Here is a 27,864-nt window from a genome sequence, read left to right as displayed (position 1 = left end):
TGATCCCCGGGTCGCGCTCGGCGGAGACCGGCCCGGGAGGACATGCTGCCAAATAGTGATCCCTAGCTGCTGGTGGTCTCCTGAGGGGGCTGCGGGGTCCGGGGCCGTCCCCACACACCGCACCTGCCCGGGCACCGCTCCCCGCCTCCCTCCGGCCTCCCAGCAGCGCCGCACCGCCGGCGGGGCCGCTCCTCGGGCCGCGAGGTGAGAGCGGAGGGGAAGGAGTTGTGAGGGGGGGGGGGGGCAGCGCAGGGCCTGAGGGACGACGGGGGGGCGGCGGGGAAAAGTTGGGGAAAAACCTGGAGCGGGGATTCCTGGAGATCGCCAGGCTGGGGCACAGGGGCTGTGGGGAGCCCGGAGCCGGCTGAGGGAGCACGAGTGGGAAAGAGCGGAGCGGGCCGGAGTGGGAACGCTGCGATGAGGAGCGGCAGCATCAGCGCTCAGGGGTGACAGGTTGTGGCCTGGCCCCGGTGTGAGCCCATCCCCGGGGCAGGAGCCGAGCTGCGAGCGCTGGGAATGCGAGCCGGGATCGCGGCTCTGCTCCCCAGGCGAGCGTCGGGCCTGTGGTGCTGTTTGGAGGAAATGGTGCATCATCCTGCAGTGTGGAAAGGGAAATAATTCCCCTTGCCGGGGAGCTGGGGCCATCCTGGAGCGCTGCTGCCGAGCGTCGCCCGCATTCCTGGTGTTCCAAAGGGAGAGCAGAGCGCCTGGAGTGGGAGAGGGAATTGTCTGGGTCTGACAGGAGTTCTTGGAGGAGCAGGGACAGCTCAGGTGTGTTGAGATCTGCTGTCTCCAGCTCAGCATGGCTGAATGTGTTCGTGTTGTGGTTCTACAGCATCGTCCTACCATGAGGAAAAGAAACACTTTCCCCTCGTTTCCTCTTTTTTCCACTTCGCCTTTGGAGTTCTAAGTGGTGGCTTGTTGTGAAGCCCTGTGAGAGTCTGAAGAATGACACTTTATAAAACAGGACTCTAAACCCTGAATCACTTCAGTAAAACATCCACCCGATTTCTCTTTCAGTGACATTTTCCAACCAGCTGCCCACAACGACCCCGTGTCATTTTCTCCCTTGTTTTGTTGCAACCTGAAGCAAAAACAGATTGGGTTTTTTCCTCTTTTTGTTACTTTGTTACGGGTGGGGTTGAGCTCAGGACAGCCCAGCAGCAGAATGCCCCGAGGCTGTCATCCTGGCCCTCCATCAACAGGGGACAGTGGCACAGAATGGAAACTGCTGCCACGTTTGACAGCCTGATTCTCTGGAGTGGAGTCCCTGTTATAAAACTGCCCCTTTTCTCCCCCAAAATCCCGGGGGTTCGGGCACAAACACAGGTCAGGGAGGGGGGTTAAAGTGAGGGCATCACTGCCGGCCCAGCCCACACTGAAGTGCTTTAAACCCCGTGATTTTTGTGCCATCCTGGCTCCAGTTTCCTGCTGGTTTCCTGTGGAGGGGGCACCAGTGCTGCCCGTGTCCCTGCTCAATGTTAAACCGGTTACCTGAGCAGCTCCCGGCCCAGTTTGCCCCGGGGTTAATCTGGGAGTGCCCTGAGCCTCTCCTGGGTGGGATTGTTCTGACTGGCACGTGCCAGCTTCAGTCCTGGCTGTGCCCAGCGGGGTTTGCTGCCCACCCTGCCCACCTGGCACCGTGCCATGCCAGGGTTATCCTGCAGGGTTGCTGCTGCTCCCCGAGCTGCTGGGGGAGCTCTGCTGGGAATTGCAGGGGGCTCTGTGGGATCCCTGCTGCCCAGCCAGCCCTGCCGGAGGGTTATGTAAGATCCCTCTGGTTCCTCTGCCTCGCTCTGCTGGGGTTTGCTGCTCACGGCACAAACCTGTGGGGACATGGAGAAAGCCCAAAATAAACAAACAGGGACGGCCAAATCCCTTTGAAAGGTTTTGCTGCTCCTCCATTCTCGGTCCAGGAGCTGCTGCTGGGAGTCTGGGCTTGCAGGTGGGAGCCCTGGGATGGAAACGTGTGGCCAGGTCCAGAAACACCTGATGGGGCAGGAAGGGTGAGGTGTTTGTACCCCCGAGGAGGCACAGGAGCTGCTGGGGTTCAGAGATACCTGGAAATAGATTGGATTGTTTTGTTGTTGTCTTGTGTTTTTAAATGTCCCTGCAGTGCTTGCTGTGGGAGGAAGGAGCTGAGTGGTAATTGAGTGTTGAGCTCTTCCCTCTGCTGAGCAGGGACAGGACCCAGGGCTGTGTCAGGAGGGATTTGGGGGGATTGTGGGGATTTAGGGTGGATTTGAGGGAAAAGCTCTTCCCCCAGAGGGTGGTGAGGCACCAGAACAGCGCCCAGGGAATGAGCACATTCCCAAGGCTGCCCTGGGATGGGGTTTTGGGATGTCCTGTGCAGGGCCAGGAGCTGTGGGTGCTCCCTGTGGGTTTTGTGCTGTTGCAAAGAGGTTCTGGAAGTCTCTGTGCTGAGGAGGAGGAGGAGGAGGAGCAGGGATGAGCTGCAACTGGGGCGCTGACGTTGTTTTGGGGTTTTCCCTCCACGTTTTTAGGGCTGGAAGGGCACCGAAGCACCGGCTGTGGCCAGCGCCTGGGAATTCTGGGGAATCCTGGGAGTTCCTGGGTGTCCTGGGAGGGAATTCTCTGGCTGCAGGCTGGGCTTGCACTGCTGTGATCGAGGTGTGGCTGGCCTCACAGCTCCGGGCAGTTTCAGACATCTGTGGAGTTTATAAAGTTTATTTTTAGGCATCTGTGGAGTTCACAAAGTCAGGATCATGGCAGGGATTAAACATTCCCATCTGGAAGGTGCTGCTTTGGCCATGCATGCAGCAGAACCCGGGAGGATCTGCTGATTTTAGACAAAATAGAGCTGAAATTTTCATATTAAGGCCTCAGCTCAGCTTTTCTCAGCTCTGTTACAGATCCTCATGGGAAGTTCTGGTTTAGGATTTGGAAATGGCTTTGGGCACAAACACAAGGTTTAAGTTGTGCATTTGAGCCTGGGTCTGGTGCCACACTCAGGCTTTGAAAATTGATCCAACCTGTGATAACAGAAATAATTTCCCAGCAGCAGAGAGAGGCCTTGTGCACACCTGGGACGGAATTAAACACAGCAGAAGTCCAGAGGTTAATGTGAAAATGGGCTGATTTTGGAGACCGGGGGTCTTGTAGGGTCAGTAACGTTGGTGAAAATACTCTGGGGTGCTCAGGGTATGAACATTGAATTTGATGGCATTCAGGGACATCGTGGGTGCTGTCATGCAGAGACTTTTCACCAGGTGAAGTCCCTGTCTGGGATTTTGGGTCCCTGGAGGGGACAGCCCCCAGTGTCCCAGCAGGGCACAGCTGGCACTGCCCCCATGCTGGCACTAGCCTGGCAGGGCCAGCAGAGCTCTGCCCTTCCATTCCCTGCCCTTTTCCCTTTTTCCTGTTCCAAAGCCGAGCCTTTGAAGGGAGCAGGGAGTGAAGGAGCTTTTCCTGCCTCATCCCTGTTTTCCTGCTCCATGATCCCTCTCCCTGCGCTGTTCCCGAGCACTCTTTGGTGCTTTGCTGGCCCCAGGAGCAGCCCTGCAGCTTTTGAACCCCTCTGTTAAAAATCTCTTCTTTTCCTTTTCCTTTTCCTTTTCCTTTTCCTTTTCCTTTTCCTTTTACTTTTCCTTTTCCTTTTCCTTTTCCTTTTCCTCTTCCTTTCCCTTTCCCTTTCCCTTTCCCTTTCCCTTCCCTTCCCTTCCCTTCCCTTCCCTTCCCTTCCCTTCCCTTCCCTTCCCTTCCCTTCCCTTCCCTTCCCTTCCCTTCCCTTCCCTTCCCTTCCCTTCCCTTCCCTTCCCTTCCCTTCCCTTCCCTTCCCTTCCCTTCCCTTCCCTGAGTTCCCTTCCCTTCCCTGAGTTCCCTTAGTTCCCTTTCCGTGGATAAACCTGTCTGGAAGTGGAAATTCCCAGGAATTTCTGCTGTGTTTCTTAGGGGGGAGTTGGTTTATCCTGAGAGGCAGAAAATTACCAGTTTTTGGGACAAAATTCCGGTGATTCTGGAGTCTGTTCCGGGTTGTTTGCTGGGTTTCTGTGCCCACCTGTGGCAGGTGAGGTCTCAGAGTTTCCCTGCTGAAGGCAGAGCCGAGCTGTGGAGCCCCGAGGCGGTTTTGGCAGGACAAGGTGACAAGGGAACGTTTCCTGTGCTCCCCAGGTGCTCTGGCTCTGCCCTGGATCGAATGTCTCCATCTGGAAGTGCTCGGGAGTGGGTGAGAGCTGCTCTGCTCTGAGCTGTGATTTCAGCTCTGTCCCGAGCCAGGAGTTTGTTATTTATAGCCCAGGAGTAGCAAACTCTCACTGTACACAGGGGGCCATAAAATAATATTTTCTGTTTGCTTTCCTGTGGTTTGATATTTCTGCCTGTGCCTGACGTGTTTCCCCGCCTCTCCTGAGCCCTGATATCTGAATTATTTCCCAAATATTTCCCTCAAAGCTCTGTGCCTGCCGTGCTTTTCCATCCAGCTGCAGTGCAGAGGTGCCGGCAGTGCTGGGAAGGGGACACCTGGTGACACCTGAAGTGACACCTGAAGTGTCCTGAGCAGGCAAACCCAGCCAATGGAGAATTCCATTGTGGCTGGAGGTTTCATTCCCACCTTCTGCCCATGGAATCACTGTTTCAGGGCATTCCAAAGTTATTTCAGGGCATTCCAAAGTTATTTTAAGTCGATTTTATATCTCTTTCTTTAAATCCATCTTTTTAACTCTTCTTTAATAGAGTTTTTATTTTCAAAGATCAGAACACCTTGTGTGGCAACGAGTAAACAGGTGCTAGTTACAAACTAAACCACTGACATTTCCTGCAATTTTAACCACAAAATCCAGTTTCATGGCTGCTCTCATGGTCGATTTGTTCATTCCCTGCATTTCCTCCTGCTGAAGCCTTTCCATCCCTGACCATCTTGTGGCTCAGCGTGCAGACAGGTGGCCAATCCCAAAATCCTGCCTGCCTTCCCTGGCTGCTGCTGCTGCTGCAGGGATCCGTGGCCCCGTCGTGTGTGAGGGGCTGCAGGACACAAAGCCGTGAGCAGAAGGCTCAGCCAGGCTCTGCCCGGTGCCAAACCCTCATCCTGGGCTCCGGGCTGCCCTTTGGGCTGCTTTGTGTTTGCTGCAAACGTTTCCATGCAACCTTCCAGTGCAACAGCACGTTTTGGGGGTGTTTGGAGAGGAGAGAGAAATTTGTGTCCTGGGAGATTGAACCGCTCGAGTTTAGTTTGATTTGTCCTCAGTTCTGATGGCGGCTGTCTCTCTGTGCTCCCAGGTGCAGCTGAGCCCCCATTTCTGTGCTGGTTGCTGGTTTTGGTGTTCCTCTATCTCCCAGGTGAAGTTCAGCCCCATTGCCATGCTGGTTGCTGATTTCTGTGTTTCTTTCCTTTGCCCCCCGGGTAAAGTTCAGCCCCATTGCCATGCTGATTTAGGTGTTCCTCTCCCCCAGGTGCAGCTGAGCTCCATTTCAATGCTGGTTGCTGATTTTGGTGGTTTCTCTCACTCCGGTGAAGTCCAGCCCCATTCCCACACTGATTTTGTTGTTCCTCTTCCCAGGTGCAGCTGAGCCCCCATTCCCATGCTGATTTTGGTGTTCCTCTCTCCCCCAGGTGCAGCTGAGCTCCGTTCCCGTGCTGATTTTGGTGGTTTCTCTCCCCCAGCTGAATTTCAGCCCCATTCCCACACTGATTTTGGTGGTTTCTCTCCCCCAGCTGGATTTCAGCCCCATTCCCACACTGATTTTGTTGTTCCTCTCTCCCCAGGTGCAGCTGAGCTCCGTTCCTGTGCCTGTCCCTGCCTGATTCCAAGCTGGCGATGTCCAGGGTGCCGAGTCCCCCCCCTCCGGCAGAGATGTCCAGCGGGCCCGTGGCCGAGAGCTGGTGCTACACACAGGTCAGCTGGCATGGGCCTTGGGGGGCTCTGGGGGGCTGTGTTCCTGGGCTCTGGGGGGCTGTGGGGCCTGCAGGTACACACAGGGAGCTACACACTGCAGGTACACACAGGGAGTTACACACTGGGAGTTACACACTGCAGGTACACACAGGGAGTTACACACTGGGAGTTACACACTGCAGGTACACACAGGGAGTTACACACTGCAGGTGCACACAGGGAGTTACACACTGCAGGTACACACAGGGAGTTACACACTGCAGGTACACACAGAGAGTTACACACTGCAGGTACACACAGGGAGCTACACACTGCAGGTACACACAGGGAGTTACACACTGCAGGTACACACAGGGAGTTACACATTGAGTTACACACAGGGAGTTACACACTGCAGGTACACACAGGGAGTTACACACTGGGAGTTACACACTGCAGGTACACACAGGGAGTTACACACTGCAGGTGCACACAGGGAGTTACACACTGCAGGTACACACAGGGCATTTACACACTGCAGGTACACACAGAGAGTTACACACTGCAGGTACACACAGGGAGCTACACACTGCAGGTACACACAGGGAGTTACACACTGCAGGTACACACAGGGAGTTACACATTGAGTTACACACAGGGAGTTACACACTGCAGGTACACACAGGGAGTTACACACTGGGAGTTACACACTGCAGGTACACACAGGGAGTTACACACTGCAGGTACACACAGAGAGTTACACACTGCAGGTACACACAGGGAGTTACACACTGCAGTTACACACTGGGAGTTACACACAGGGAGTTACACACAGGGAGTTACACACTGCAGGTACATACAGGGAGTTACACACTGCAGGTACACACAGGGCATTTACACACTGCAGGTGCACACAGGGAGTTACACACTGCAGGTACACACAGGGAGTTACACATTGAGTTACACACAGGGAGTTACACACTGCAGGTACATACAGGGAGTTACACACTGCAGGTACACACTGCAGTTACACACTGGGAGTTACACACTGCAGGTACACACAGGGCATTTACACACTGCAGGTACACACAGGGAGTTACACATTGCAGTTACACACAGGGCATTTACACATTGCAGGTACACACAGGGAGTTACACACTGCAGGTACACACAGGGCATTTACACACTGCAGGTACACACAGGGCATTTACACCGGGGGAGTTACATACTGCATTTACACACAGAGCATTTACTCAGGGGAGTAACACATTGCAGTTACAGGGCATTTACACTCTGCAGTTACACACTCTAGTTCCACACAGCAGTTGCACACAGCAATCACACTCTGCAGTTACACACTCTAGTTCCACACAGCAGTTCCACACAGCAATCACACTCTGCAGTTACACACTCTAGTTCCACACAGCAGTTCCACACAGCAATCACACTCTGCAGTTACACACTCTAGTTCCACACAGCAGTTGCACACAGCAGTCACACTCTGCAGTTACACACTCTAGTTCCACACAGCAGTTGCACACTGCAGCTAGACACAGAGCAATCACAGCAGTTGCACAGCAGTTCCACCAGCCCCACACTGCAATTGTCACACAGAGCAATCACAGCAGTTGCACAGCAGTTGCACAGCAGTTGCACAGCAGTTCCACCAGCCCCACACTGCAGCTGTCACACGGCTGCACCCGCTGCTCCCCGTGCCCTGCAGGAGCCCCTGGAGCCATTCCCACAATTCCAGGTCCCCCACCCAGAGCTGTGGTGCTGCTCCTTGTCCCTGGGGATGGGCAGGGCTGACCCAAGGCTCCTGTTGTCTCCATGCAGATCAAGGTGGTGAAGTTCTCCTACATGTGGACCATCAACAACTTCAGCTTCTGCCGGGAGGAGATGGGGGAGGTCATCAAGAGCTCGACCTTTTCCTCTGGAGCCAACGACAAACTCAAGTGGTGAGGCCATGGAGAGGGGCTCACCTCAGCTGGGCTTTGGGGAATCCACGGGAACATCATTACCCTGATGAGAGCCCCGATGGCTCAGCAGTGCTTGCACACAAACCAGCATTTACCCTCAAACAGATTTCTGTGCTGAGCCCAGGTGAGGCTGGGAGGGTGCACAGCCCAGATCACCCTCCCAGTTCCAGCCCCTCATACTCCATGGGGCTCCAAAGTGAATTTTTCCTGCTGTGAATTCCCTTTCTGTGAGTGGCAGCTTTTGTGGCCGTGGAGGACACAGGGATGAGGCAAGTGCCAATGTCCTCTCACTGCTGCTGCCTCTTCAGGGTGACCTCATTTGGAGCCTTTCCCTTTCCTCTAAACCTTCCTTATCTTCCCTGAGGCCTCAATCATTTCCAGTAACTGAGAGTGGACTTTGCTCGGAGCCTGTGTCTGCTCTGAGCCGTGTCCTGGTGCATCCATGGGCTCTGACTCCTGGTTTTACCCTGCTGTGGAGTGCTTCACAATTTCCCTTTTCAGCCCCACTGGTGGGAAGCAGCCCCTGGATGAATTGTATCCATGGGATACAGTGTGAGCTCCCTCCTTCGGGTGGCAGAGCTGTGCTTTCCTTGGCCTGCCTTTGTTCCTGTCACCTTTGTCCCCTGTGCTCTCAGCCCTCCCTGGAACATCTGGATCTGTGGATTCGGTCCCTGTGTGTGGGAGCTGTTCATTATCTCTCTGCTTTTTGTTCTTGGTGGATTCTGTGTCATGTTTCGGGTCATGGAAGAGCCTCTTCCTGCCTTTTCTTCACACAGGAGGAGTTTTTCCTTTTAACCCTGGTATTTTTTTTTTTGTTGAAGAATCACCAGCCTTCCAGAAATCCCTTGTTCCTTGCAGTTGCCTCCTGTGGCATTTTATCAACCATTTCTCTGTATTTGTTGCACTTCCTCCAGCCCATTGCCTCCATTTTATTTATTTCACTTTCCTTTTGTGAGGATTGGTATCCAGGGGACTTCTCAGTGATTCCAGCCCTTCTCCTGCTCTTTTCCCTCCGGATTTGGTGGGCTGCCCATAATTCCTGGGTGTTTATCTCAGGGTGGGGGCTCAGCTGTACCCCAGCTCTGCTCCTTTCAGCCCCTGTGCTCCCCCGGGGCCCTTGTTTGCTGTGCAAATGTGCAAATCCCACAGTGCCCTTCCTTTGGAGGCATCCCTGCGCTGCTGCCATTCCCACTCCCCCTTTTGCAGGTGTTTACGTGTGAACCCCAAGGGCCTGGACGAGGAGAGCAAGGATTACCTGTCCCTGTACCTGCTGCTGGTGAGCTGCCCCAAGAGCGAGGTCAGGGCCAAGTTCAAATTCTCCATCCTCAACGCCAAGGGAGAGGAGACCAAGGCCATGGGTGAGTGGGACCCCTGTGGGGCAGGGAAACCCTCCTGGAGTGGGTGAGACCCCTCCTGGGCTGAGCTGGGCCAGGGTTTGGGCTCTGCTGTGCCCCTGGCCCAGGTTAAGCCAGGCCTGTCCCACAGAGAGCCAGCGCGCCTATCGCTTCGTGCAAGGCAAGGACTGGGGCTTCAAGAAGTTCATCAGGAGAGATTTCCTGCTGGACGAGGCCAACGGGCTCCTGCCAGATGACAAACTGACCCTGTTCTGTGAGGTGAGCCCTGCTGCAGCCCCACACAGCTCCCCTGCCCTGCTCCAGCCCCACACAGCTCCCCAGCCCTGCTGCAGCCCCACACAGCTCCCCTGCCCTGCTCCAGCCCCACACAGCTCCCCTGCCCTGCTCCAGCCCCACACAGCTCCCCTGCCCTGCTGCAGCCCCACACAGCTCCCCTGCCCCACACAGCTCCCCAGCCCCACAGGGCTCCCCAGCCCTGCTGCAGCCCCACAGAGCCCCCCCAGCCCCACAGAGCTCCCCAGCCCTGCTGCAGCCCCACACAGCTCCCCAGCCCTGCTCCAGCCCCACACAGCTCCCCAGCCCTGCTCCAGCAACACAGAGCTCCCCCAGCCCTGCTCCAGCCCCACACAGCTCCCCAGCCCCACACAGCTCCCCAGCCCTGCTGCAGCCCCACAGAGCTCCCCAGCCCCACACAGCTCCCCAGCCCTGCTGCAGCCCCACACAGCTCCCCAGCCCCACACGGCTCCCCAGCCCCACACAGCTCCCCAGCCCTGCCCCAGCCCCACACAGCTCCCCAGCCCCACACAGCTCCCCAGCCCCACACAGCTCCCCAGCCCTGCTCCAGCCCCACACAGCTCCCCAGCCCTCCTGCAGCCCCACACAGCTCCCCAGCCCCACACGGCTCCCCAGCCCTGCTCCAGCCCCACAGAGCCCCCCCAGCCCCACAGAGCTCCCCAGCCCAGGCAGGGCTGCCCTCACCTCCTCTCCCAGGTCAGATCACTGCTGCCTCTTCTGTCCCTGGCATTCTCTGCTCTGGCTGGGCCTTTTTCCCCTCCTGGCTCATCCCTCTGCCTTTTGGCTGCTCCCTGCTCAGCTTTTCCCTGGAATGATGGTGGGAACTGGGCAGGTTTGGGGATCATTTCCTGGTGCTTTGGTGTTGCCATCCCTCTGTTTGTGCTCCTTGATTTGGGGTTTGCTTGGGATAATCACAGCCTGGATCTGCACTGGAAACTGCCCTGCTCAATAACAGAGAGCTCCTCTTTATTTCCTTCAATGTGTCTGCACAGCCAGCAAGGAGAAAAATGTGAGAAAAGGGGATTTTGCATTAATCACCATTTTCTGGTCATGGTGTTTGTGTTTTTCTACAACACCATTATTATTTCACTTGTGCTATTCCGGGCGAAGATGCAGCCAGTTATTTCCAAACCCAGAGATTTAAGTTGAAAAACCTTAATGAGCAAATAGAAACTCTAATTTAGTGTCTTCAGAGCTTCTCTGCCTTGCTCCCATTGTCTTTTTAACTGCAAACCCCCTCCTGGAGCTGGTATTTTTTTTACCAGAAGAGAGCAGAACAAGTTGTTCTCTCCTTGCATCTCCTGCACTTTTTTTTCTGGGAGTCTTTTCTTTTGCTGTGTTTTCTTTTCAGGAATAAAAGAAGGGCTTCAAAGTCTTTTGACAGCTGGGATTTTTGGGAGGGTTTTGGTTTGTTTTTGGGGTGGTTTTTTTTTTTCATGTTTTGGCCATCATAATCATGCACATGTTTAAATGAACAAACATCTCAAGGATGTTTGATCAGCAGCAGAAATTCCTGGGGATGGAGGGAGCCTTTCCTTGAGCACAAAATGGGAGGAGAAAGGAGAGTCTGGCATGGCAGAAACAAATCCTTACCTAGTTTGGCATCCAAGGCTGGATCCTTTTCCTTTCTCCTTTCTCCTTTCTCCTTTCTCCTTTCTCCTTTCTCCTTTCTCCTTTCTCCTTTCTCCTTTCTCCTTTCTCCTTTTCCTTTTCCTTTTCCTTTTCCTTTTCCTTTCCCTTTCCCTTTTCCTTTTCCTTCACTTCGTGCTTCCCTGGCTGTCCTTGCTGTCCCTTGGTCCTGACCAGAACTGGAATTTACCTTGGGCTGGACAGCAAACCCAGGGAATGGCCTCACCTCTGCTTCCCCTCATCATTCCCGATTGCAGCAGGGCACAATTAATCAGAGCTTTGCTAATTGGCCTCTGCTGCAGCTGTGATTTACCTGGGTTTAACCAGGGGGCCCTTCTGGAGGTTCCTCACCTCGGAGCAGGGATTGGGAATTGCCTCCTCCACATCTCCCTCCCTGTCTGCATAACCTAGAGTGGGGTTTCCTTGGGTTGGGGAATATTTAACTCTCCAGAAGGAGAAGCAGGAGGGCACAGAGGGGTCAGCCCTGCCCTGTGGGTCCATGCTGGCTCTGGGAGCTCTGTGTGTCCCTCACCTCCCCTGGAGTGGTGGCTGTTGCATTATTGATTGGGGAGGTTTCACGAGGATGGAAGGAGAAACTGGGTCAGGTGTGGTGTGTGGAAAAAATCAGGAAAGAGCAAAAATCTGGTTCCACTTCCTTCAGAAACCTCCTCGTGGATTGCATGGCCGTGCTGTCAGTGTGGAGCTGGGAGGGAAATCTGTATTTGGGGTTTGGGATGGACGCCCTGGTGCAGGGGTCTCTGCAGAGGATCCTTTACGAGTAGGGAGATTTTAACCCCACAGTGCACAGTGAGGGCTGTGGGTGTGCCCTGGGAGCAGGGCAGTGCAGTGTCCCTGTCCCCAGGTGAGCGTGGTGCAGGACTCGGTGAACATCTCGGGCCAGAACACCATGAACATGGTCAAGGTGCCCGAGTGCCGCCTGGCCGACGAGCTGGGCGGGCTCTGGGAGAACTCGCGCTTCACCGACTGCTGCCTCTGCGTGGCCGGCCAGGAGTTCAAGGGCCACAAAGCCATCCTGGCAGGTGGGGCTGCCCGGGGCTCCGAGGGCATCGGGGAGTGGCTTGGGATGGGAGGGAGTGGTTTGGGGTGGGAGGAATGGGGTGGGAGTGGTTTGGGATGGGGGGAATGGTTTGGGATGGGGGGGGAATGGGGGGAGTGGTTTGGGATGGAGGGAATGTGAGGGAATGGTTTGGGATGGAGGGAATGGAGGGGGAGTGGTTTATGATGGAGGGAATGTGAGGGAATGGTTTGGGATGGAGGGAATGGGGGAGGAGTGGTTTATGATGGAGGGAGTGATTTGGGATGGAGAGAATGAGGGGAAGTGGTTTGGGATGGAGGAAATGGTTTGGGATGGGGGAATGGTTTGGGATGGAGGGAGTGGTTTGGAATGGAGGGAATGGTTTGGGATGGAGAGAGTGGGGGAGTAGTTTGGGATGGGGGGAATGGGAGGGAATGGTTTGAGATGGAGGGAATGGTTTGGGATGGGGGAATGGGAGGGAATGGTTTAGGATGGAGGGAATGGGGGAATGGGGGAGGAGTGGTTTGCGATGGAGGGATTGATTTGGGATGGAGACAATGGTTTGGGATGGAGGCAATGGAAGGAATGGTTTGGGATGGAGGGAATAGGGGGAGTGGTTTGGGATGGAGGAAATGGTTTGGGATGAATGAAATGGTTTGGGATGGGAGGGAATGGTTTGGGATGGAGGGAATGGGGGGATGGAGTGAGCTCCGAGCTCATCCACGGCAGGGACACCTTCCACAGTCCCAGGGTGCTCCCAGCCCCATCCAGCCTGGCCTGGGCCACTTGCAGAGATCCAGGGGCAGGCAGAGCTGCTCTGGAATGCCATTACCCTGGGCAGTGCCTGGTGGGAAGTGCTGCAGCAGCTGCCAGCCCTTCCCAGGGGTTGCAGCGTTCCCAGCGTGTCCCATTCCCCACAGCGCGCTCCCCGGTGTTCAGCGCCATGTTCGAGCACGAGATGGAGGAGAGCAAAAAGGTGAGAGCAGGGCAGGGACACCCAAAAGGGAAAGGTCCTGCAGGGGAGGGACACCCAGCAGGGAAAGGTCCCGCTCAGATGAGGGACACCCCAGCAGGGAAAGGTCCTGCTCAGGTGATCCCTGCTGGGATCCCCCTCTGGCACCTGCAGCTGCTCCTCTCACACAGAGGAGCAGGGAAAGAGGGGTCTGGGATCAGCTGTCCCTTTGTTCCCTTGGGAAGGAGGCTGGGGGTGTCCAGGGAGAAGTGGAGACTGTGGGATACAGCTTGGAGTTGTTCTTACTCCATCCACATATTTCCTTTTCCTCCCTTCCTTTTTCCCCCTCCATTTCCCCCCTTCCTTTTTCCCCCCTTCCTTTTTCCCCCCCTTCCTTTTTCCCCCCTTCCTTTTCCCCCCTTCCTTTTCCCCCTTCCTTTTTCCCCCCCTTCCTTTTTCCCCCTTCCTTCTCCCCCTTCCTTCTCCCCCTTCCTTTTTCCCCCTTCCTTCTCCCCCTTCCTTCTCCCCCTTCCTTTTTCCCCTCTTTTTTTTCCCCCCTTTCCTTTTCCCCTTCCTTTTCCCCTTCCTTTTCCCCCTGCTCTCTCAAGTTCAGCTCCTTGTAACCCCTTTCCCTCTGGCCCTGGAGGGTTCTGGGGCAGGAGCAGCCCTGGAGCCCCTTGGCAGACCCCAAAAGGTTCCACTTTCCCCTTGCAGAACCGGGTTGAGATCAACGACGTGGAGCCTGAGGTGTTTAAGGAGATGATGTGTTTCATCTACACTGGGAAGGCCCCAAACCTGGACAAGATGGCTGATGATCTGCTGGCAGCTGCTGACAAGGTAAATTCAGGATTTATGGGTGCTGGGGGAGCTGGAATGCCATGGGATTGCCTTTCCTTGGAATTGAGGCTTCCAGGGAAACCTGGGAACACCCCTGCACCAGCAGAGAGCACACCTGGAGCTGCACAGGCCCATCAGGGATTTCTGTCCCCACTGCTCATTTTTAAGCATTTTTGAAGCTTCCAGAGGAAGCTCTGCTGCAGATCTCCCCATTAAACAATCAGGAATTTTTGCTCTACTGCTCATTTTTAAGGATTTTTTGGAGCTCCCAGAAGAGCCTGTTCAGCATGATCCGAGCTGGGCTGAGGAGACAATTACAGAGCAGACCCAGGGATGTTTTTCCATGTGGTTATTCCCAAATCCTCGGAGCAGTGCAGAGTCTGGACAAACAGTTCTCCTCCTGCCCTGCCTCCTGTCAGCCCCGAGGCTCTGGAAACCCAGGAGTGGGAAATGCTGTTGGTTTTCCTGCTGCAGTGCCAGTCCCTGCTGCTCCTGGGAGCTGCTGCAATTCCCTGGGGCTCTTCCCCTCCCCTTTGCAGCCCCAGAGATGGGAATGAGAGCTCTGTAAACCCCTGAAAATCCATAATTTACAGTCCAAACCATTCCCTTTTTCTTCTTTTTTTTCCTTAGAAGTGACTCAGTGTTAGGGAAGGATCCAATCTGGAGCCTGAATCCTGGAATTTTCCCTCCTCCTGAAATCCTGGAGATTTTCCTGCTCCTGAAATCCTGGGGTTTTTCTTGTTCCTGAAATCCTGGGGTTCTTCCTTGCTCCTGAAATCCTGAGATTCTGCCCTGCTCCTGAAATCCTGGGGTTTTTCCCGTTCCTGAAATCCTGAGATTTTTCCTCTTCCTGAAATCCTGGGGTTTTTCCTGTTCTTGAAATCCTGAGATTTTTCCTCTTCCTGAAATCCCGGGGTTCCCCCTGCTCCTGGAATTCTGGGATTCTCCTGGTCTGGGGGTGCTTTGTGCCCCTTTGTGTCCCTGAGCTCCATCCCAGGCTGGGTCAGAGGGAAAAGCTCCATTCCAGCTGGGATTGAGGTGGGAATCAGAGCCAGGGGATTCCACACAGCCATCCCCACATTTATCCAAGGTATTGACTGGAGGAGCAGCACTTAGGGCAGGGAGAGCTTTAATTCTGACTTTGCTGCCTTTTAACACAGCTTTGCTTTCCCTTTCCAGCTCATTGTGTGCCTTAAAAGCAGGAACAAAAAAACTCCTCCATGAAAACACATAAAGCATCCAATATTTACCCCAGGGACTGAAACAGCTCCCTCAGAGCTCTGCTGTCTCTTAGGAAAAAGCTGTAATTAGCCCAAAACCAGCCAAAATTCAACACCAGGAGCTCCCAGTGCAGGAGGCTGGGGGGAGTTGAGGTGGAATTAAAAAAGGAGGAAGGGGAAATGTTGCTGCTGAGAGCCCACAGTGGCCACTGGGGGCCAACAATGTAATTAAAAATGAGTTATTTGTAGCAAAAATGAAACTAAAAAGTGGCTACATGGAGGAGAATGTTCCATCTGCAGCAGGAGAGTGCCCAGCTTTATTTGTTACATTTGGAGGCTCTGACAGGCAATTATCCAAACTCATGGCTGGCCCCATAAACGGCTTTATTTATTGAGACAGATTAGCAAAGAAATTTGATTTGCCCTCTCAATTTGCCTGAGAAAACTCCGAGTGCTCTGCCTCTGTTATCAGCCAGGCTTGAGGGAAAATGGGGTTCATGAGCTGGAATTCTGCATTTAAATCCAATCCTGGCAGGGGGAAGTTTCAGTCAGAACCTCAAATCAGTTCATCAATAATTCAATTTATAGTGATGGGGCTGATCCCATGGCACAGATCCCACAAGTGGATCCCAGCTCAGGGCACAGAACATTCCTGGGTGGAAACCTGGGGTGGAGGAGCACAGCTTGAGGGTTCCCAGCCCTGAGGTGTTCCCTGCTGGAATTCCATGGGTTTGTGCCCTGGAGAGGCTGAAGGTGATGTGTGAGGGTCCCTGGGCAGAATCCAGGTGTAATTTTGGGTGTAATTCCATGGTTTATCCCCAGTATGCCCTGGAGAGGCTGAAGGTGATGTGTGAGGGTCCCTGGGCAGTACCCAGGTGTAATTTTGGGTGTAATTCCATGGTTTATCCCCAGTATGCCCTGGAGAGGCTGAAGGTGATGTGTGAGGATGCTCTCTGCAGTAACCTGTCTGTGGAGAATGCAGCTGAGATCCTGATCCTGGCTGACCTGCACAGCGCAGACCAGCTCAAAACCCAGGCCGTGGACTTCATTAATTAGTGAGTAATTGCTCCAGGATGGACAAACTCTTCCCTTTTCCCTTTTCCTTTTCCCCTTTCCCTTTTCCCTTTCCCTTTTCCCCTTTCCCTTTTCCCCTTTCCCTTTTCCCCTTTCCCTTTTCCCCTTTCCCTTTTCCCCCTTCCCTTTTCCCTTTTCCCTTTCCCTTTCCCTTTCCCTTTCCCTTTCCCTTTCCCTTTCCCTTTCCCTTTCCCTTTCCCTTTCCCTTTTCCTTTCCCCCTTCCCTTTCCCCCTTCCCTTTTCCCTTTCCCTTTCCCTTTCCCTTTCCCCCTTCCCTTTTCCCTTTCCCTTTCTCTTTCCCTTTCCCCCTTCCCTTTTCCCTTTCTCTTTCCCTTTCCCCCTTCCCTTTTCCTCCTTTCCCTTTCCCCCTTCCCTTTTCCCTTTCCCCCCTTCCCTTTTCCCTTTTCCCTTTCCCTTTTCCCTTTCCCTTTCCCTTTCCCTTTCCCTTTCCCTTTCCCTTTCCCTTTCCCTTTCCCTTTCCCTTTCCCTTTCCCTTTCCCTTTCCCTTTCCCTTTCCCTTTTCCTCCTTTCCTTTCTCCCTTTTCCCTTTTCCCCTTCCCTTTCCCTTTCCCCTTCCCTTTCCCCTTACCTCTCCCACTGCTCACTCCACACAAACCAAGGCTGGGTTCCCTCCCACCTCCAGGATTCCAGGATTTGTTTTTAGCTGTTTCTCTCCTGCACTGGCCCATGCAGGGAAGGTTTTTGAGTTCCCTCCCTGTGATCCATGGTTTATCCAGCATTCCACTCATGGAATTGCCCCAAACCCAGGCCAGCCTTGGGTTGCCCAGAGTGGGAACAGCCTGGGAGCTGCTCTGGAGCTTGCTGGGATCAGGCAGGGCAGGATCAGGGAGTTCTGGTCCTGGAATAGTCCTGGCTGGGAGCAGCCATCCCTGCCCATGGAGCTGGATGAGCTTTAAGGTCCTTCCACCCCAAAGCATTCCATGATTTGATGCTGAGGGATTGATTCCAGCTCTCAATCCAGCAGCAGATGGAAAATCCCTGCCAAGCTTTAATAAATGGAACATTTCTGTCACTCGGTGCACTCCTTCAGTGCTTTTTATATCGATTTCAACCATTCCTGTGCCCAGAGCTGGGCTTGGGATGAGCTCTGTGTTCTGCCATCCCACCTGGAGTCTGCTGCAGCTTCTCCTCCTGAGCTCCAGGCCTGAAATGGGGCCAGACCCCTCAGACACCTGAGAGAGCCCAGGAGGAGGAACCCCCGAGTTCCTCATGGCCCTGGCAAGAGCCTGGGGGGCTGCTCCCGTTATCCTGGTCCCTAATCCCAGTTTGCTCCCAGTTATCCTGGTCCCTAATCCCAGTTTGCTCCCAGTTATCCTGGTCCCTAATCCCAGTTTGCTCCCAGTTATCCTGGTCCCTAATCCCAGTTTGCTCCCAGTTATCCTGGTCCCTAATCCCAGTTTGTTCCCTGTTATTCTGGTCCCTACTCCCAGTTTGTTCCCTGTTATTCTGGTGCCTAATCCCAGTTTGTTCCCTGTTATTCCAGTCCCTGATCCTGGTCTGCTTCTGGTTGTCCCAGTCCCCATTCCCAGTTATCCCATTCCCAATTATCCCAGTCCCCATTCCCAGTTACCCCAGTCCCCATTCCCAGTTTGCTCCCAGTTATCCAGTCCCTCATCCTGGTTACCCCAATCCCTCACCCGGGTTACCCCAGTCCCATTCCCAGTTACCCCAGTCCCCATTCCCAGTTACCCCAGTCCCATTCCCAGCTGGCTTCCAGTTACCCCAGTCCCCATTCCCAGTCCCATTCCCAGTTTGCTCCCAGTTACCCCAGTCCCCATTCCCAGTTTATTCCCAGTTTGCTCCCAGTTACCCCAGTCCCCATTCCCAGTTTATTCCCAGTTTGCTCCCAGTTATGCAGTCCCAGTCCTGGTTACCCCAGTCCCTCACCCCGATTACCTCAGTCCCCATTCCCAGTTTATTCCCAGTTGGCTCCCAGTTATCCAGTCCCATTCCCAGTTACCCCAGTCCCTCACCCCGGTTACGCCAGTCCCCATTCCCAGTTACCCCAGTCCCATTCCCAGTTACCCCAGTCCCTCACCCTGATTACCTCACTCCCCATTCCCAGTTTATTCCCAGTTACCCCAGTCCCCATTCCCAGTTTGCTCCCAGTTACCCCAGTCCCCATTCCTAGTTTATTCCCAGTTTGCTCCCAGTTACCCCAGTCCCCATTCCCAGTTTGCTCCCAGTTACCCCAATCCCCATTCCCAGCTTGCTCCCAGTTACCCCAGTCCCTCACCCCAATTACCCCAGTCCCCATTCCCAGTTTATTCCCAGTTGGCTCCCAGTTATGCAGTCCCATTCCCAGTTACCCCAGTCCCTCACCCCGATTACCTCACTCCCCATTCCCAGTTTATTCCCAGTTACCCCAGTCCCCATTCCCAGTTTATTCCCAGTTTGCTCCCAGTCACCCAGTGGCTCCGGCCGCCCTGTGTGTGTTGCAGCCACGCCTCGGACGTGATGGAGACGTCGGGCTGGAAGTCCATGGTGGTGTCCCACCCCCACCTGGTGGCCGAGGCCTATCGCTCGCTGGCCTCGGCGCAGTGCCCGTTCCTGGGCCCGCCCCGCAAGCGGCTGAAGCAATCCTAAAGCCGCGCACCCTCATCCCGAGCTTTTCTGGAAGCGGCCCCAGCTGCTGCTGCCGCTGCTGCCCAGCCCTTGACCACCGGGGAGCCGGCGAGGCCCGCGGAGCTTGGACTCTGTTGTTGGGGGGAAGAGGCTGCTCCGTGCGACATCCAGACTTTGTCCAACAGCACCGAGAAACTTTGGGAAAAGGGGGGAGGGTGGGCTCTGGGGCTGTTCCTGCGATTCCCTGTGTCTGTGTGTTCCCTTGCACCCGCCTGAGGCCCTCCAGGATGCGGCCGTGCCCCCGGGAGCCCGGCCCGGGGCTCTGCGCGTGTGGGATGCCCGGGGCAGAGAGTGGAGGCACGAGTCCCACCGAGCTTTTGGGGAGGAACCTCCAGGAGGATTCACGGCAAACGTTCCCCCAGTCCTGGCACGAGTCCCACCGAGGTTTGGGGAGGAACCTCCAGGAGGATTCACGGCAAACGTTCCCCCAGTCCCGGCGGCCGAGCCGAGCTGGACGTGCGCGTGCCCCGCTGCCCTCGGCCAGGAGATGAATTTGCTGTTTTAGCACTTGTGTGTCCACTGCAAACAGAACAAATGGTTCTAAAGCCCCTTTTTGTATGAAATGTCAGCTCGGAGTGCGAGGGGCGGTGAAGGCTGTGCTGGGAGAGGACTGCAGACCCCTCGAGCCGAGAGCAGCAGCGACGGTTTCTGTTTCAAACATGGTGGGAAATGCTCTGGGCGTTTCCCCTGCTTTATTTCCCCTTTCCTCCCTCTTTTTTTAACGAAAGAAAAACCCCAAACCCCCCCAGGATGAATTTCACTCTTGCTGACGGCCGCGTGCCACGTCCCTGAGTTGCTCCGTGATTCTTACACTGTTTGTACCTGGTCTGGCTGTCTGGGGCCAGCCCTGTCCCTTTCTATTTAGTCACTTCGTACAGCAGAGATGTTTCAATAGCTGGGAACTCTTTTTGTTTTTCTTTTGGAAAATATAAATAATTCCTATTTTGTACCCTGTGGTATCTCTGGCCTTTTCTTTCCGTTGTTATTTTTTAATTCTGTTCCATTTTTAAGCCTCCTTCTCCTCACTCTGACGTGTCCTGCTGGTGCCCTGAGATTCCTGGAAGCCAGGGGAGGTTTTTAGGAATGTTGCACAGGGAATTTCAATACAAACCTGTTGTTTCTCCTTGCAGATGAGACCAAAATTCCAGAGTTTTTAATGATTCCTGCAGGATTCCAGCCCTGGGTCCTTCCCGTCACCTGCACCTGGTGGGAGGTGAGGAGGGAGAGCAGGACAATCCTGATGGGATCCAGGATGGCTGGGACCAGGGAACGTTGGGGTGAGCCCCAAATCCCCTGGGAGCAGTTCCAGAGGGATCTGAGCCAGGGGATGGACCCCAGGGAATGGATCAGGGATCTCCTGTCCTGGATTTTCCATCCCTGGAGGAAGGAGAATTCCTCTCCCTCCTTTTTCCACCCCCAGGGGCTTCAGGGAATATTTAACAACCAGCATTCCAGGGCTGGGAATTCTACAGGGAATATTTAACAATCAGCTTTCCAGAGTTGGGAATTCCTCAAGCACAGGGAATATTTAACAATCAGCATTCCAGAGCTGGGAATTCTACAGGGAATATTTAACAATCAGCATCCAAAGCTGGGAATTCCACAGTCACAGGGAATATTTAACAATCAGCATTCCAGAGCTGGGAATTCCTCAGAGATTATTTAACAATCAGCTTTCCAGAGTTGGGAATTCCTCAAGCACAGGGAATATTTAACAATCAGCATTCCAGAGCTGGGAATTCCACAGGCACAGGGAATATTTAACAATCAGCTTTCCAAGGCTGGGAATTCCTCAAGCACAGGGAATTTTTACCCACAGCTTTTCAGAGGAGCCACGCTGAGCCTGGACCTCGTGCTGCTGCTTTGAATTCCTGCTCTTCCCTTTGCTCAGGGATCAGACAGGGACCTCTCATCCCCCTGGGCCAGCTTTGATGTTCCTCCTCCTCCTCCTTGTTCTCCCCTGGATCCCTGGAGCAGCTCCAGAGATCCCCAAATCCCCCAGGAATTGATCCCTCAATGCCCCAGGAATTAATCCCCAAATCCCCCAGGAATTAATCCCTCAATCCCCCAGGAATTCATCCCTCAATCCCCCAGGAATTAATCCCTCAATCCCCCAGGAACTGATCCCTCAATGCCCCAGGAATTGATCCCTCAATGCCCCAGGAAGTAATCCCCAAATCCCCCAGGAATTAATCCCCAAATCCCCCAGGAATTAATCCCTCAATCCCCCAGGAATTGATCCCCAAATCCCCCAGGAATTGATCCCTCAATGCCCCAGGAATTAATCCCCAAATCCCCCAGGAATTAATCCCCAAATCCCCCAGGAATTAATCCCTCAATCCCCCAGGAATTGATCCCTGGATCAACCTGGAATGGATCCCTGAATCTCTCAGGAATGGATCCCTGAACCCCTGGAATGGATTCCTGGATCCCTGCATCGCCCAGGAATGGCTCCAGGGATCCCTGAATGTCCCAGGAATGGATCTTCAAATCCCCCAGGAATTAATCCCCAAATTCCCCAGGAATGGATCCCTGAATCCCTGAATCTCCCAGGATTGGATCCCTGAACCCCTGGAATGGATCCCTGAATCCCTGAATCCCCCAGGAATGGATCCCTGAACCCCTGGAATGGATCCCTGAATCCCTGAATCTCCCAGGATTGGATCCCTGAACCCCTGGAATGGATCCCTGAATCCCTGAATCCCCCAGGAATGGATCCTCGAATCCACCAGGAATTAATCCCCAAATCACCCAGGAATGAATCTCTGAATCCCTGGAATGGATCCCTGAATCCCTGAATCCCCCAGGATTGGATCCCTGAACCCCTGGAATGGATCCCTGTCCCTGCTCCCAGCTCCAGCCCCTCAGCATCCAGACCCAGACCCTTTTCCCTGTCCCTGGATTTGTCCCCATTTGTCCCAGTTTGTCCCAGGTGTTTTCTGCAGGATTTTCCTGGCTGTGGGAGCTCTCCCAGAAAAGGGAATGAAGCAATTTTTTATTTAATTTCATTTTTTTGGACTCCATTTCTGAAGCTCTCTCCACTTCCTGGGGTTTATTCTCCGAAGTTCTCCCTCCATTTTCCTTCATCTCCATCCTGGTGTCCCAAATTCCCCCCCTTGTTCCCAGTGAGTTTTTCTTGAGTTAATTTAATATGAAGACATTTAATTAGAGAGGGTTTGGTTTGGTTTATTTGTTCTTTCCTGACCTGCTGCCCACTTTGCTCCTTGGCTGCAGTTCCAGGCTCAGGCTGCAGGAAATTTGTCAATCCCAGATTCTTGGGTGTGTTTGGTTTAAATTTAATTGAAATATAAATTTAATTTTAATTTAATTTAAAGCTGGGGGTGCTGTGGATGCACAAAAAGGAGGAAAGACTTCCCTGAGTGGGGCAGAAAAAAGAAACTGGGGAAAAAACCAGGGAAAAATAAAAGCAGCACATGAAATAATTGGGGAAATAAATGGCCTGGGAGGCTTTTGGAAAATAAACTGGATAAATAAAGCAGGAGCAGCTCCGCAGGATTTGGCTTTTTGAAGTTTCCTGGGCAAAGCGTGGGCAGGGAAATCCAGCCCGGGTTTGGTTCAAGTGGAATTGGGATTTTTGCTGCTCCTTCCATCGGATTCCATCCCCGGCACTGAATTATTCAAATCCCTGGAGGAGCTGTGTTAATTGAGGGAGTGAATGGGGAAGGGCTGGGGACAGGAGGGGAATTGTGGCGTGGAATGAGGAGGGATCCTGGGAGGGAGAGGATGGCACCGAGGGCTCCTCTTGGAAGAAATAATAATAATAATAATAATAATAATAATAATAATAATAATAATAATAATAATAATAATAATAATAATAATAATAATAATAATAATAATAATAATAATAATAATAATAATAATAATAATAATTCATTATAATAATTATAATTATATTTTTATTTAATTTATTTTTATTATATTGATATATTTTATTTTATTGTTTTATTGGTTTTATTATTTTTATATTATTTTTTAATTATTATCCTCTTGCTCCCAGCAGCAGCTCCCTGGATCCCTGATTCCTGCAGGAAAAGCAAGGATTTCATGGATTTCATGGATTTCATGGATTTCATGGATTTCATGCAGCTGGTGGGGGATCAACTGGCCAAACTGGGAGAACTGGGACAGCCCTGGGAGCAGGGATGAGCTCCTGAGGGTCCCTCTGGAATTTTTGCCTGCATTCCTTGGCAAATTCTGATTCCTGAAGCACAAAAAAATCCCAGGATTTTGTTCCCAGAGCTCCCTCAGGCTCAGCCATTCCCCTGCTGAGGGTTTTGGGAATGGATGGATGGAGTTTCCCAATGGATTTGTTTGGGTGTGGCCAAAATTCCTTGGAATGCTGACCAAATCCAGGCCATTTTGGGAAAGCAGAGCCCAGCACTCCCTGCATCCCATGGGCAGCTCCAGGGGGCTGATCCCAAAACCTCTGCTCCTGTCCGTGGCTTGGAAATGCTGCTATTGTGGGTAATTAAAATCCCCTAATTAAATTAAGCGCCATCTGGCTCAGCCCGGCCAGCCAAGGAGGGCGTTAATTAAAGATCCCAAGGTTTGCTGAGACCCAGGGCTGGGATGAGTAAATCCCCGTCCGTGGAAAGGGCTGGAGCAGCCCGAAATCCGGGAAAATCCAAGGGGAGGGAAAATCCAGGAATGGCTCTGATTCCTCCTGGGAAAAAATAACTGCAGATGGGAGCGGGTGGGAATGGGAATAAAATGGGAATGGGAATGGAATGGAATGGAATAAAATGGGAATGGGAATGGGAATGGGAATGGGAATGGGAATGGGAATGGGAATGGGAATGGAATAAAATGGGAATGGGAATGGGAATGGGAATGGAATGGAATGGGAATAAAATGGGAATGGGAATGGGAATGGGAACGGGAATGGAATGGAATGGAATGGGAATAAAATGGGAATGGGAATGGGAACGGGAATGAGAATGGAATGGAATGGGAATAAAATGGGAATGGGAATGGGAATGGGATGGAAATAGAATGGGAATGGGAATGGGAATTGAATGGGAATAAAATGGGAATGGGAATGGGAATGGGAATGGGAATGGGAATGGGAACAGGAGTGGAATGGGAATGGGAATGGGAACAGGAGTGGAATGGGAATGGAATGGGAATAGGATGGGAATGGGAATATTCCAGGCTGGATTTCAGCATCCAGGGGGATGTGACAGGTCCTAGAGATGAGGAGATGGAGCACAGTTAAAACCAAGCTGCAATTCCAAAGGTTTGGAAAACTCCGATTGCTCCAGCACTGCCTCACCCCTCGTTGTCCATCATTCCCTGCACAGAATCCATCAGGAATCTCCTTCAGCTCCATCTCTTCCCTGGAATTGTGTTGGAATTGTGTTTTCCTGAACAGGACATGACATTCCAGAGCCCCCGTTGCCTGAAGCTCGGGATTCCCTCCCACTCCGGGCTGTTCTCCCTGGATGGACATGGCCACGCCGGATCCAGTTTGGAACAGCGACATCGGAAAATCCTGGGAATGTGGGAGCCCTCCCCGCTCCCTGCCTTATCCTCTGAGGCATTCCCAGACTTCCACAGCCACCCCCATTCCACGGGCAGCGGGAGCAGCAGCTCCCAAAGCCGGCAGCCCCCCTGGAATGGGTGGGGGCTGCCCCATCCCAGCCCTCCTGAGCCGTTCCCGAGGGAGCCGGGCGCGTTCCGCGGCTCCGGAGCCCGTCCTGAATTATTGACGGCGTTTCCACGGCAGGCAGGGCTGGGATCCGAGCTGGGAATTCTCTGCCCAGGCCTCGGAGTCCGGGGGGATTCGGGCTGGGGCTGGATGAGTTTTCCATTCCTGTCCTTGCCAGCTTTCCCTGTTGTTTTATTCCAGGTCTGTGTTTTCCATCCTCCCAAACTCCCCTCTCCCGTTATCCCGTTGCTTCTCCTGCCCATGGATCCAAGGAGTGCGGGGTTCCAGCATTCCCAGGAGCTGCTCCCTGATCCCAGGGATCCTGCAGCCCTCGGGAGGAACCCCTGGAGCTGGAAAAGCTCCCGCAGCCGTGGAAAACCTGTCAGGAGCCATCCAGCCTCTCCCTTGGGGATTGCATCCCAGTCCTTTGGGAATGCGGCCCTGTGGGAGCAGCTGGGATCCTTCCCTCCCTAAAATCCACCCCTGGGTGCTGGGAGAGGGTTTGGGAAGGGATTCCCGAGGCACAGGACAATCCACGGATGGGGAGAGCTCGGGGGTGGCAGCTCCATCCCGGCAGAGCTTTGTCCTGTGCCGTGCATGGGAGGGAAAACCATCCCCGAACCTGCTGGAAAACCGGGAATTGCTGACATCGCTGTCTGCGGGGCAGCGCCGAGCTTTGGGGTCTGGCTGTGATGGGGAAAACCGGGATAACTCCTGGATCAAAGGCAGGAACAGCCCCAGCACCGGCAGTTCCAGGGGTGCTCGGCCCCGCTCGGCTCTGGGGATGGCTTTGGGATGGCTTTGGGATGGGATTGGGATGGGATTGGGATGGCTTTGGGATGGGATTGGGATGGCTTTGGGGTGGCTTTGGGATGGCTTTGGGGTGGGTTTGGGATGGGGATGGGTTTGGGGTGGCTTTGGGATGGGATTGGGATGGCTTTGGGGTGGCTTTGGGATGGGGATGGGTTTGGGGTGGCTTTGGGATGGGATTGGGATGGCTTTGGGGTGGCTTTGGGATGGGATTGGGATGGCTTTGGGATGGGATTGGGATGGCTTTGGGGTGGCTTTGGGATGGCTTTGGGGTGGGTTTGGGGTGGCTTTGGGGTGGGTTTGGGATTGGGATGGCTTTGGGGTGGGATTGGGATGGCTTTGGGATAGCTTTGGGATGGCTTTGGGATGGCTTTGGGATGGGATTGGGATGGCTTTGGGGTGGCTTTGGGATGGCTTTGGGATGGCTTTGGGGTGGGTTTTGGATTGGGATGGCTTTGGGATGGGATTGGGATGGCTTTGGGGTGGCTTTGGGATGGCTTTGGGATGGCTTTGGGGTGCGGGGATTTCTCCTGGGGCGCTGCTGCTCCCGCAGCCCCTGCGCGGCTCCTGGAGCAGGAATTCACCTCTCCAGGCTGGAATAATGGCCCGTCCTGGTCTCCTTAGAAACGGCAGCTCCGCGTCTCCCCGCGCATCCTTGGAGCTCCTCCTGCTCCGGGGCTGCTCCCGCCGCCGATTCCCTGCCATTCCTCCACATTTCTCCAACTTTTGTGCCGGGATTTCTTTGCTTCTGGTTTGTTTTTTTTAATGAGAGAATTTTAGCGGTTTTTGTGTTTCCTTCCTCCCACAAACCCGAGTCCTCCGGGAATGTTTGTAGTCCCCCACAATTCCCCCTCCCCTCCCCTCCTCAATCCAAAGTCGCTCCCGTTATTTCCTGGAAAGCTGAAATTTCCCAGAGCTTTTCCCAACTTTTGGGGCTCTGTGAGGAAAATCTCCTCATGGATTCTGGGTTTTGGGGACCAGCTCCTGGCTGGATGTGGGAGCTCATCCTGAAATTCTGCCAGCAAAGCAGCCAGCAAAGAGCTCTGGAGAAGGGATTTATTTTGGGAATAAATAAATTTTGGGAAGTGCAAACCCAGCTCCGGGGGCAGGACCTGTCCTGTGAGGGTGGGAAGGAATTTTTGGAGTTGGCCTGGTGCTCTGGATTCAGGGAATTCAGGGAGGAAAGGGAAGGGAAGTGGCTTTTTTTGGTCTTTTCTGGAGGAGGGAAGGTGCCAGGGGAAGTGGGAGACGGAAGTTTGGATGGCTGCGAAGGGGAGGAGGTTGGGAATGCCCCAAAAATAGGAGCCTGAAATTTGGATGTCTGGGAAGGGGAGGAGATGGGAACACCTGGGAGCTGGGAATACCCACATAGGTGAGAGACTGAAATTTGGGTGTCTGGGGAAGGGGAGGAAATCGGGAACATCATGAAAATGGGAACCTGAGGTTGGGATTCCTGGGGAAGGGGAGGGAATTGGGAATACCACAAAAATGGGAACCTGAGGCTTGGATCCCTGGGGAAGGGGAGGAAATTGGGAATACCCACATAAAGGGATTCTTGGGAGCCCAGGTCCTGGCAGCCCAAAGCTGGAGCTGGGCTCGGGCTTAGATCTTGGCCATCATTCCCAACCCCACACGTTTGTTTTCCCTCTCCTCCCACAAAAAACTCCCACAAGAAACTCCGGCCCTGCCTCGGTGCCACCGTGAGCGCTTTATTCCCTCCCCGGGGCGGCGCGGGGCAGTTCCCGTTCCTGGTTCCTTCCCTGGGAATGAAACCCCGGCCCTGAGCTGCCGTTCCCACCCCTGTGCCCGGGAACGGCGGCACCGGGAGCAGGGCAGGGATCGGGATTGGGGCTGGGGCTGGGATCGGGGCTGGGATCCAGGCAGGGATCAGTGGCACCATCAGGCAGCTTTTCCCCCTTTCCCGAGCTCTTCCCGCTCTCCAGGGGCTGCAACCCGTCCTCCAAAGGAGCCCTTTTAACCCGGAACCCCCAACCCCAACCAGGCCGAGCCATTATTGCACTGAGGAACTCGAGTCCTGACCGTGGCTCTGTCCTGATCCCACATCCCAAATCCGGCCCTCGCTCCTCATCCTGGGGCCGCCACTGCCGCTCTTCCACCGGGGAAAACGGGAAATTCTTCTCTTCTTTCCATGCCTGCGGTTTTTCCAGGGAGTATCCCCACTCCAAAACCACCCCCATCCCACCCCCCCAGCCCCTGGTGCCCCCAGGAATCCCGGGAATCGCTGTCCCAGAATCACAGCCCCGGAATCCCAGCCTGGGAATTGCTGTCTCAGAATCCCAGCCCAAGAATCGCGGCCCCGGAATCACGACCCAGGAACGGTGGCCCCAGGAACGGTGGCCCTGGGAATCGCTGTCCCAGAACCGCGACCCGGGAATCCCAGCCTGGGAATTGCGGCCCCAGAATCGCTCCCCAGGGATGGTGGCCCAGGAATCTCAGGAATCGCTGCCCAGGAATCCTGGGATTCGGTGCCCCAGGAAAGGCGGGAATCACTGCCCGGGAATGGCAGCCC

General features: G+C 54.1%; 1 protein-coding gene across 3 annotated transcripts; it reads left to right on the top strand.

Annotated features, from left to right (window-relative positions):
* Positions 1–23,490, top strand: SPOP (speckle type BTB/POZ protein). 3 transcript variants are annotated; one of them, XR_009420026.1, is made up of 11 exons: positions 1–204; positions 5,723–5,852; positions 7,668–7,789; positions 9,017–9,168; positions 9,296–9,423; positions 11,951–12,128; positions 13,045–13,100; positions 13,791–13,913; positions 16,046–16,188; positions 19,984–20,066; positions 22,878–23,490. XR_009420026.1 is itself a non-coding variant. In XM_059488947.1 (10 exons), the coding sequence occupies exons 2-10, from the start codon at positions 5,775–5,777 to the stop codon at positions 18,812–18,814; spliced, it is 1,125 nt and encodes a 374-aa protein (XP_059344930.1). In that variant the 5' UTR covers positions 1–204; positions 5,723–5,774; the 3' UTR covers positions 18,815–19,802. The 3 variants fall into 3 exon arrangements, 2 of the variants coding, with proteins under 2 accessions (XP_059344930.1, XP_059344931.1); XM_059488947.1 differs by lacking the exons at positions 19,984–20,066; positions 22,878–23,490 and adding an exon at positions 18,670–19,802; XM_059488948.1 differs by lacking the exons at positions 19,984–20,066; positions 22,878–23,490 and adding an exon at positions 16,851–17,241.
* The last annotated feature ends 4,374 nt before the right edge of the window (positions 23,491–27,864 follow it).

Source organism: Ammospiza nelsoni, chromosome 26 (assembly GCF_027579445.1).
Source record: "Ammospiza nelsoni isolate bAmmNel1 chromosome 26, bAmmNel1.pri, whole genome shotgun sequence".
Taxonomy (NCBI): domain Eukaryota; kingdom Metazoa; phylum Chordata; class Aves; order Passeriformes; family Passerellidae; genus Ammospiza; species Ammospiza nelsoni.
Note: the sequence above shows the minus strand (reverse complement) of the source record. Positions and strands in the feature narration are given on the sequence as shown.

Excerpts from the sequence above, each read along its gene's own strand:
- SPOP (XM_059488947.1), top strand. The coding sequence starts at position 5,775 with ATGTCCAGGGTGCCGAGTCCCCCCCCTCCGGCAGAGATGTCCAGCGGG. Across the intron at positions 13,914-16,045 it reads TGCTGGCAGCTGCTGACAAG|TATGCCCTGGAGAGGCTGAA; the intron begins GTAAATTCAGGA and ends GTTTATCCCCAG. Across the intron at positions 16,189-18,669 it reads GCCGTGGACTTCATTAATTA|CCACGCCTCGGACGTGATGG; the intron begins GTGAGTAATTGC and ends TGTGTGTTGCAG.